Genomic DNA, 10,704 nt, shown 5'->3' on the forward strand with positions numbered 1-10,704 from the left:
CTTGCAACTGCATAAGATCATTTTATGAACGCTGGAGCATTCTCCGTTTGGTAAGAATTAATTTTGCCCGAGTGGCCACCGAAGCTTACACGTATCGATTTCAGGACTTCCAAGGGATTTTTAATGTGCGCAACTTGCACACGGGACTTCTAAAAATTTTTGACCTTATCCGAGAAGGTCTGTTGTTAGAGATTATACCTACCGTACCCTAAGATCAGGGGTGTGGCTGAAAGACAGCAAAATAAGGAGCCAAGGAGTAGCAGTAGAAAGGGGTGAAACGAAAACAAATTTAGAGTGGCAGATTTTCCGTTGCCGTCAGGATTTGAACCCGGGACCAATTGAATGAAAGTCGACCACCGTACCGTTAAGATTAAGACCACAAGGGCCCCCTGGTGACGTGTGGGTGGTCAGCGGGTGCTCTGAAGTGTTTTTATTTTTGTTGTTTGTTACTTCTTTTCTGTCAAAAATCTACCGTCCTTTTCTCTCCTCTTTAAATTAAGACTCTTTTCCTTTGTATTTTTCTGTCTTGTAATACCTCTAAACTTTGACACTTAAATGATCTATTTGTATTGCAAATACCGTAAAACTTTCTCTAAAAAAACTGTTTTCAGTGTTCGAACTACGCCGTCAAGGTCGCACCTTTTTTGTTGAGTATCTCTCGATCTTTGTTGTGCTGCGATGTTGTATTCCTCTCAGTAGTCTCAGTCCGGCTTGGTCCTGACAGAGAAAAATAAGAAGGGGGGGGGGGGGGGGGGTGGACGGGGTTGGACACCAAACATGCCCCCTAAATGATTCAACTTGTGTCGCTGGGGATCTTTAAAAAAACAACACTTGCAACTTACCTTTTGATATTTTTGGGTGGATTGTTGATCCTGTTTAAATTTGTCCTGTTGATTTGGGAAGATTTTAAAATGGCAATAGATCTAGTGTTGACAGATGATAAACGTCGAATGATTTGTGCATGCTCGAAATGCGCTGATTTAAGAATTAATACTTTTCAACGGAAAAACGTGCACGGGCTTGCTGAAGTAGTAAAAGCTAATTTATCGTTTGACCTAGTGCGGCTGGGCATGGCCGAGTTGAAGGTTTCCTTTAAAAGGGAGGCCAGAGGCAATATTTTGAAAACCTTAACACTGACAATGGAGAAAGCAAAAGCTCAACTTGAAAAAAAAAACAGCAAGAAAAAAAAGAAGCAGGAAGACAGAATGCATACTACTGCAAGAGGATAGGAAGAAACAGTGAAAATGAAGAAGTTCAATTAAGAAAAGAAGAGAAAAAGGATGCTGGGAGAGAAATGAAAAAGACTAATGAAAAACTCAGCGAAATGTCAACGCCAACATAGGAAAGAAAAGTCACAAAGACTGACAAACTGTGGCTTTGGTGACAGTGAAATGATGTTCGATAATAACACAGATGAGGATGAAACTTTCAAGAAGGGTGCGAGTGAATACATTGCATGTGTACACACATGAAGTAATGTATAATGTTTAGCTAATCGATCGATCTCAATTTATGGGAAAACGAAGAGCCGGGAAATAGACATCTGTTTATTAACCTGTAGCACTGTAACAAAAATGACATGAATGCTGAAAGTGGCATATGTGAAGAGATGCAGATCAACCAAATGACAGTCAGGAATGGAGATCTGCTGACGTCTCTAACACCGAGGCTATAGAGCTAGGCGATAGGAGATCCGGATGGCTAGCAGTTTCACCTTTTCTTGTTGGTAGTGTACACCTCGGGGAATGCACATCGGATAAGAAAACCGGTTGGTTGTGTGTATGTCTGAGAGTACTTAGAGAGAGAGAGAGAGAGAGAGAGAGATGATGATGAGGATGAAATGGTATCGGTTTAACGGCCCTATCAACACTGTTAGATTATTTAAGAGAAGGGACCTCCGAGTTTAACGTCCGTCTCCGAAAGGACCGAGGCAAGTGGGAAATTCGTGTAAAGTGCCTTTCCTAGGGACACACAACGTCGGAACGAGCTGAGGATCGAACCCCGAACCCAAGAGAGAGAGAAAGAGAAAGAAAGAAAGAAAATGAGGCGGGGTGGGGGTGGATGTGAATATATTATGGACCATGGATACATTCACATACCGGAACAGGAATTTCCGGATAAAGCAGTAGAACTGAGCCTACAACTACATGTACCTCGTTATCGCTGAGTCCTGCTACTGTGAAAAACCTTGGTGATAACAGTAACATGTAGCAGAATGCTCTTTTGCGGAAATAAATACATGTAGCAACATGATGGACTGCAGATCACAACCTCGACATACAATATGTATTTCGGAGTTTTGCTTCTAAGTTCTCTCAAACTGCCTCAATTGGGGCCGCTTTGCTCTGAAGTGTAATTCTGTGATTGTCATGAGCAAGTATAATGGGTATATCTGAATCATAATGAAAATTTGCTCGGAGTCGTAGAGGATACCATTGGTGGGTCCTACTTCTTTACTTTCCTTTGTTTGTTTCCGCGGCTGTCTGTTTTACTTTTTCCCAGCACTAAATGATAGTATGACAATTATTGTGTTAATGTGCTTCTATGTACTCAAACAAACAAATAGAGTTGGAGATCATTGTTGTAAGACGTGTTGTAAGACAGCAGCCAAAGACTAGCCTGCCAAGCTAAAACAAAGACTTTTGACATGTTAATAGCGCTGCAATAGTCCTCGTATACCTAAATATGCATTTCACACGCAGTTCTCTTGTCAAGACTGGCCACAGTTGGTCTCTGATAGTCTGTGTCTGTACCAGTCTACCACTAGATCCACTACTCAAGATGGCAGTCGGTAGTATTCCGCTGAACCACCAGCCCCACTGTACCACCAACTTTATACAGGTAGTCGGTATAACGAGGTTTGACTGTAATTCGAACCCGTAAAACAAATGAATATTTTTTACGGAAAAAACCGCCCCCTTAATCATGAGCTGTGTGTAGAGGGTATTTTGCGCCGCAAACGGCACAATTTAAATCATGCAGGACCCTGCCTGTCAGTGCCAACCCGTGCTGAGAGGGATACGGTACACACAACATAGCATACCGCAGATGAAATCAACGAGATACATGTATATTGCAGATAGATGACTACACAGAAAGAAGAAAGAAAAGCAGTAATTGGGGGGGGGGGGGGGGGGGTTGCAAGGTAATTTTAGAGAAGGAGTCTGTGCTTGTGTGGGTCAGAGAGACAGAGGGGTTATAATATTTGCGCCCATACACGTGAAGATAAAGTGAAAACACGGAAGTGTTCGCAACAACTCTCAAGTTTTGTTTTGAGGACAAGGCTGCCCGGTGGGTTTTATGTTCGTTTGTTTCTTTTGTAAACAACTCAGAACAGCAGCACGGCGAATTTTGACACACCCTTCAACGACTGTGCATCAGCCTGGAGAATTTTGACACACCCTTCAACGACTGTGCATCAGCCTGGAGAATTTTGACACACCCTTCAACGACTGTGCATCAGCCTGGAGAATTTTGACACACCCTTCAACGACTGTGCATCAGCCTGGAGAATTTTGACACACCCTTCAACGACTGTGCATCAGCCTGGAGAATATTGACACACCCTTCAACGACTGTGCATCAGCCTGGAGGCAACGGCAATGACAAGCAACTGCCGATCAGCCCACCAATTTCCTCTCTATCAATGCACCAATTTCCTCTCTATCAATGTATCGATGTAGGCCCACCAATTTCCTCTCTATCAATGCACCAATTTCCTCTCTACCAATGTACCAATTTCCTCTCTATCAATGTACCAATGTATCGATGTAGGCCTACCAATTTGCTAATGTATCGATGTAGGCCTACCAATTTACTAATGTATCCATGTAGGCCTGTCAAGGTACTAATGTATCGATATAGGCCTACCAATGTACTAATGTAGCAATGTACCTGTGTAGGCCTACCAATCTGCCCCCCCCCCCCCCCAGGAAATCGCGGTCTTGCTTGCGGCCGCGTTTTTCGTTGACTTCCGCAATAAACCCGCAATTTTTTGCAATTTTCGCAATTTCTTGCAATTTTAGGCAAAAATACATCTATGCTTTAATTTTAACAGAATTTTAAATTCGAAATGGTGCAAGTACAGAGCCGATAGGCCTACGTAAATCATGGTGTCGGCCCAGCTCTAGCCTACTGAGCGTACTCTAAAAGCTATAACCGGAAATTCAGGCCGGAATGCATCATGTACAACACAAACTGAGACATAGGCTAGGCCGAGAATGTGGCCTTCTCTGGGCTAGGCCTTTATGTAATAAGTGTAAGCGTGCGCGTGTGAAAAGAAAGGCGTGTTCATGAGTGTGTGTGCGTGCGCGTGAATATTGTTCGTACATGATGCATGTGTCTACATACACGGTAATCGGGCACCTAGTCTCAGTATCTACGTACACGGTAGCCAGAATGAAAATAAACCAATATTTGTCCTGTGCTGTCACTTGTTGAAATAAAAAAAGAAAGTTATACACGCGTCTTTGTGAGCTCGCCATCGTATACCGGTCAGTGAAACTGTGTTTTCGTATCACAATGGGGTCACCAAAGTTCATTCAAAGTCTGTGCGCTACGAAGTATAGAGCTCCGGAATGGGGGAATTATTGATTTTTTAAAGGTACAGTCGGGGGAGGGCTGGAGTTGAAGGCAACACCGGATGACAAAAACTGAACTTGGAATACCTGCCCGGTTACCGTGTACGTTGACACTGAGGCTAGGTGTCCGCGTACCGTGTATGTAAACACCCCGTTATGTAAAACGCCTTAAGCTGCGTTCACACGGGAGTGAGTGCTATAGAAATGATGTAGATCTACATTAGTACATGTACATGTACATGTACCAAGGACTACTATACTATTATAGTAGTCCTTGACATGTACATAGTACATGTATTGTACATAGTACATATATTACTTTTGTTTATTAATTTTTTTTTTAATTTGCTGTATTTTACGATTTGACTTAGTGATAAAAAACTATACCATGCCGGTTTTAAAACAGGAAATATCTGAAATAGATCTAAATACAGATTACCGGTGTATCGAAGGTTTCTAGAGAAAAATAGAACAGGATCTGATTTGATTGGAGCATAAGCTTATTTTGTATTTAGAGGTTGTTTCCAAAATCCATCGTCAATTTTTTTTGTTTTTTATAGTCTAAACCTCATACACTTCTTGATTTTTGCATGAACCAAGTACCCGGTATGTACTAAAATTTGGTCAAATTTTATGCCTTCATTCAAAAGTTATTACGAAAACCGAGAGTTCCGTTATTTTGTGTCACGCGTTATCATATTATATTTGGTCGATAACTTATTTTTAACGTACTCGTCTGTTGTTACTAGATCTAGTAAATCTTGTTAATAACATCTGATGAATTTGTATTGTGGGTCATGATTTTTTTAAAGGTTGTGCTGCTTTTATGCTACCGGTACTCAAAATTGTCACGTTTTTTAAACTAAAAATGTTAAGCCCGTATTAATGCGCCTGGGATGGGAAGGTTGCAATTTTTTGCAATTTTTAGGCAGTTTACCTTGCAATTTTTTTGCAATTTTTCTGTTTCAAAAATGCAATTTTCCACGGGGCCAAACCAGTGTACTAATGTAGCAATGTACCGGTGTAGGCCTACCAATGTACCAATGTACCAATGTACCAATGTACCAATGTACCAATGTACCAATGTACCAATGTACCAATGTACCAATGCACCAATGCACCAATGTACCAATGTACCAATGTACCAATGTACCAATGTACCAATGTACCAATGTAGCAATGTACCAATGTACCAATGTACCAATGTACCAATGTACCAATGTAGCAATGTAGCAATGTACCAATGTACCAATGTACCAATGTACCAATGTACCAATGTACCAATGTACCAATGTAGCAATGTACCAATGTACCAATGTACCAATGTACCAATGTACCAATGCACAGACACGAGATTTGCAAGTCTGGTGAAGGAATGGCCGGAAAAGCCTCGCTGCCCTTAGGATAAAGAACAACATCGAATAACGCAAGTTAGAACTGAAACATGTCCAAACTTACGGTATCTTTAAAGCTGCTACGACCCTAACAGAAGAGCCACAGCACAGCTTTGTAGAGCAAAGTAGACTACGATGTCTAATTAAGGTTTTTATTAGTCAAGTTACTGAGTTTTAGGAGGCAATTTAAACTTCAGTAGAGAATGAAGTTGGCTACTCGGTCACACGAAACGATAAATTGTGTCAGACTCATCATATTCGAGAACCGTCCGTTTTATCGAGCTGTGTAGTCTGTTTAGCCGTTCCAATCTATCGTCCAGTTTTCTTTCGATCAGGAAGATTCCTTGTCTCTGACTTGATTGCAGATGTGCAATGCACTGGGTGACCTTGATACGCAACTTCACCATTGACGATCAACTAAATAATAGAATTGCTACAATTGTCATAATAACGCACCAAACCAGGTTCCCCGCTAGCAGTTTTGCTTATTATGAGACACTGAATCCGAATATAAAATCAGTTTTTATCTGCGATAATAATTTTTTTTTAAATTTGAGCAGCGGCAAATTTTAAAGTGATTCTACGTCATAGTTCATAGCGCGTCTTCCCCAAATCTGACCGTAATCGCACGAAAAATATCAAGCAGCGCTTGATTTCTCGACCGAGTCTTCAAGCCATCATGGAATCGTTCAAACTTTGTTCTATTTTGTGGTTACAAATGACGATTTGATTGTGCTCCCTGGTCCCTCAGTGTTCTGGGGCGATTCCAATGCACGAGGGAGTGGTTCTGGCAATTCAACCACAAACCCACAAGGAGGTGCTTTCGAGGACGCCTTAGACTTCTGCAACCTAGTATGCCTTAACGATGGAAGCATTACAAGATTGGCACAACCATCAGGTGACACTGATGGACCTGGCCTTGGTCTCTCTACAAACTGCCACAGATTGTACATGGTGGGTCCTTCGATATCATGGAAGCGACCAGTTGCCGTGCACAGTGCTTGTCAGGCGTAGGAAACCCACCAAAACCGCCAAGAAGACAAAGGCATTCGCATATGAGGTCAGGGACAAAGACCTTATCAGCAGTCTCAGGAAGAAGGCAATCCTAGTAAGGAGGATTAAGCAAGTGGAGATCACGCAGCCGCCGTGGTGGAATGATGACCTGGACAGATTATGGAGAGCTAAAAGGAGGGCGTTACAAGCATACCAACCCAACCGAGAGAACCCGGACCTGAAAAGAACAGAGAAGGAACCTTCAGGACTCTTCAAGGTCGTGGCGAAAGAGGCTAAGGAAGCCATTTATGACAATATTTGTCAAGAGAGGACAGATGACAAGACACTCTACACATTCTGGCAGCTGTACAAATAGGTGATGAAAAAGAAGCCGGCCAAAGTTCTATCAGACTTCCAACGGGAGGACGACGTGCGGGTGCGGTCAGACAAGGAGAAAGGTGAGGTGCTGTTTCCGCGATATATTCAGCAGACAGACCAGGGCAACTAAGAAGAACGAAAAAAAGGCTCCTCTGCGCCTTACGCCAGCGGTACGTTGATGACATCTTCAACTACACTCTCAGTCACGATGACGTTGAGGGAACAATCAAGCGTTCTGCCAATACCGTCCCAGGTCCTGTTGAAAAACCTCGACGAGGACTTTACAGAAATCTTCAATAGAAGTCTATGGAACGGAGAGATACCAGATGACTGGTTGGACAGCCACTTAGTACCACCCCCAAGTCTGACAAGGACCAGAGTAGGATAGCTGTTTTATCGGGTAATCACGATGCTAGATTGCGTGAGCAAGCTCTTAGAAAAGGAGGTGGGGTACTCCATCGCAAAGGAGCTAGAAAAGGAAGAGGCACTTCCAGCGACTCTGGGTAGACACAGAAAGGGGAAGGAAACGTGGATGAATGCCGCCGTCTTAGCATCAGATGTTTATTATGGGCTTGAAAGAGGCGAGAAGACTCTGATAGCGGCGCTTGACCTCGAGGGTGCTTACAATAGGGTGGAGTACGATGTTCTTTTGAGAACAATTATCAACCTGAAGACTAGCCCCCAGCTTGTGATATGGGTAGATGAGGCATTGTTGAAGAGGAAAGTTGCAATGCGGCTGGGAAACTGGACATCTGGCACCAGAAGAATCACACCGGGGTTGCCTCGGGGATCATCACTCTCACAAGTGTTATTCAACATAATATACACAGTTGGAATCTCCTCTAGACAACTGGAAGGCCCAAGGCGTGTACTGAGCTTTGCGGATGATGTCTTTGTATCATCATCATTGCCTTTATCACCCTGGATCAGGATATAGGCCACGAACAAACACTTTCCGGCTTTCCCTATCCTGGGCTTGTCGCTTGATGTCACGCCATGTCTTCCCACTTTTCCTTTCATTCACTTCGTGACGCTTCTCCAGGTTCCACGTGGTCTTCCCCTTCATATCTCTTCATCTCTTGTGCCACTACAGAACTTTTCCCTGCTTCATGCATTCCACGACACAATCCGGAGAGACTTGTTCGACAGCAAAGGTTTCGGGTCAGAAGAGTCTTTTCGGCTTTGTCCGCTGTCCTTCATTGTTCCTGCTGATACAGAAGCTCCCCCGTCTCCCAAGGTGGATAAACTAAATGGCGTTTTTATTCGTGTTTCTATAACTTTCCGTTTTTACTGGGTCGGGTAGTTGGCCCTCAGCAAACTGGCACTTCTCGTGTGACGAGACTTATGTACCTTTAGTCGCCTCTTTCGACACGCAGTATCACGGCAGGTGTATACTAAAACTATGGGGCCCCTCTACCTGCAGGGGCGATGTCCTTGTATACAGACAGGGTTAGGACTGGCAAGGAAGAGCTATTAAGGTGCAACAGGAGCTGGGTCGAATTGGGCAATGGTGTGTAGACCACAGCGGCAAATTTCACACCGACAAGGCCTGCGTGCTGTGGTGCAAGCTGAACAGTTACACGGTGAAAGCAGAGATGCCCACAGTCACCATCAACGACAGGGTCCAGAAGCGTGAGCACTCACTGGGGTATCTAGGTATTACCTTTGACAGATACCTCTCAGGTAAAGATCACACTACCAGGATCATCACATGAGCCTGAAAAGGTCAGACTACACTGAAAACCATGATGTGCAGCTGACTGCCACAGAGAATTTTAGCCATACTATACCAGACTCTTGTGCAGTCTGTGATAAACTATGGCCTCGTTCTCCTCACCTTGTCAACGTTGCAGCTAAAACGCCTTGAAAGAATTTAGAACGAAGGTATGAGGACTGTTCTCGGGTGCACACGAGACACATCCTGCGAGACTGTGCGTTATCTTCTGGACCTCCCAGCCATGGTAGAACGTCACAAGATTGCTCAGGTCAAAGTGTATTTGAGAGTCAGCGCCGATGATCAGTCCCCACTTCATGACAAAGTGGGAAGAACTGTACGCATGCATCTGCTTAGAGAAGGACTGGATGGATGAAGGAGGCAGCGACGACCTTGGCTAACTGCTGTGAAGTGCAAGACATCCGAAGAGGCAGCGCATGGGTCAGCGTCACTGACACACCAGGGCTGTATACTCTAGTGGTGCCAACATTAGGCAGAGAATGTCGTGAGTGGCCAGAGGGAGCACCCAATGCCGAGGTAGAGACGCTGACAGAGGAGAACAGTAAACAGGGCGACGTAGTCATCTTCACAGATGGATCAGTACAGCGTTGTGTCAAATCTGGAGGGGCTTTCAGCGGCCGTGTAAATGGGGTCATACAGAGAGAGCAGTCTGGCGCCACTGGTATAACCACGTCCAGCATGTGCATGGATATGAAAGCCATCACAGAAGCCCTTAACTGGTTTAAGACGGTGGAATATCAGTCTGCCATCCTCGTCACCGACTCGATGAGTACCCTCGAAAAAGTGAAGAAACACATGATGTATGCAGACTGGCAAGAGGCAATACAAAGCAGCAGACTCACAAGGATTGTATGGATCTTTAGCCCTGGTCATGCAGGAGTTCAAGGCAATAAACGTGCTGATAAGCTAGCGGGCCAGGTTGAGAGATTGGAGGCACCTTGCAATTAGATCCACCAATAGTCGTGGCAGCATTGACAGCATGGTTCAACGACCGCAGAAAGGATGAAGGCACCACTTCATACACAACGGATAGACTATGGGAAAGTTGGTGTCTTTAGAGGGTCGGGGAGAGACAGCAACCTGCAGGGAAAGGCCAGAAGAATATCCAACCCAACCAGCTGTTAACTGGCATGATCAGCAGGCAGACCCTTTCATGGATCCTGGAGAGGAGGGGTGAGCAGCTATGGCATTGTGCCGCCCGCAATAATGCCTACTCTCCAACAAAGTAAGTAAGAAAATCAGATTTGTCTCACGATCGATAGATCGTCCAGAATTTGTACAATTTATCGTTTCGTGTAACCGGGGCTTATGTACTTCAAGAAGAGCAAAATCTTAACCTGGTTTGCTGCCACTACACAAGATTTAATCTGTAGCACGACATCATATGTTTCCCCACACAAGTATAACAGGCCTTCTGCGCTATTTGTGGTCAACTGTAAGCATTTTGAGAAAAGCAATTTTTGTTTTTAGTTTAAAGAGAGTTTTGGGGGGAGGGGAGGGGTGGGGTCTGGCAGCTTTGAGGTCATGGCGAGCCCGCAGCGTGACTGGGCATAGGTGGCGGTGTTATATCTGCAGAACAAATCTGTCCTCTGGAGGCTTCTCACGACACACACACACACACACA

The 10,704-nt window shown here is 44.2% G+C and overlaps 2 protein-coding genes across 2 annotated transcripts in view; both read left to right on the forward strand.

The window, feature by feature from the left end:
- The first annotated feature begins 9,431 nt into the window (after positions 1-9,431).
- Positions 9,432-10,028, forward strand: LOC101854436. The gene has a single exon (XM_005106465.1). It carries the CDS (start codon positions 9,432-9,434, stop codon positions 10,026-10,028), a length of 597 nt encoding a protein of 198 aa, XP_005106522.1.
- Positions 10,029-10,286: 258 nt separating this feature from the next.
- LOC101854663 (sodium- and chloride-dependent taurine transporter) overlaps positions 10,287-10,704 on the forward strand; it is a gene marked incomplete at its 3' end in the record, with an annotated part of 34,196 nt that continues 33,778 nt past the window's right edge. The window contains 1 exon segment of the mRNA XM_035971910.1: positions 10,287-10,305. Within this exon segment, the coding sequence (XP_035827803.1) occupies positions 10,287-10,305 (19 nt within the window).

This window comes from Aplysia californica, unplaced genomic scaffold, assembly GCF_000002075.1.
Source record: "Aplysia californica isolate F4 #8 unplaced genomic scaffold, AplCal3.0 scaffold00535, whole genome shotgun sequence".
Taxonomy (NCBI): Eukaryota; Metazoa; Mollusca; class Gastropoda; order Aplysiida; family Aplysiidae; genus Aplysia; species Aplysia californica.

Coding starts and splice junctions, on each gene's coding strand:
- LOC101854436 (XM_005106465.1), top strand. CDS start 9,432: ATGAAGGAGGCAGCGACGACCTTGGCTAACTGCTGTGAAGTGCAAGAC.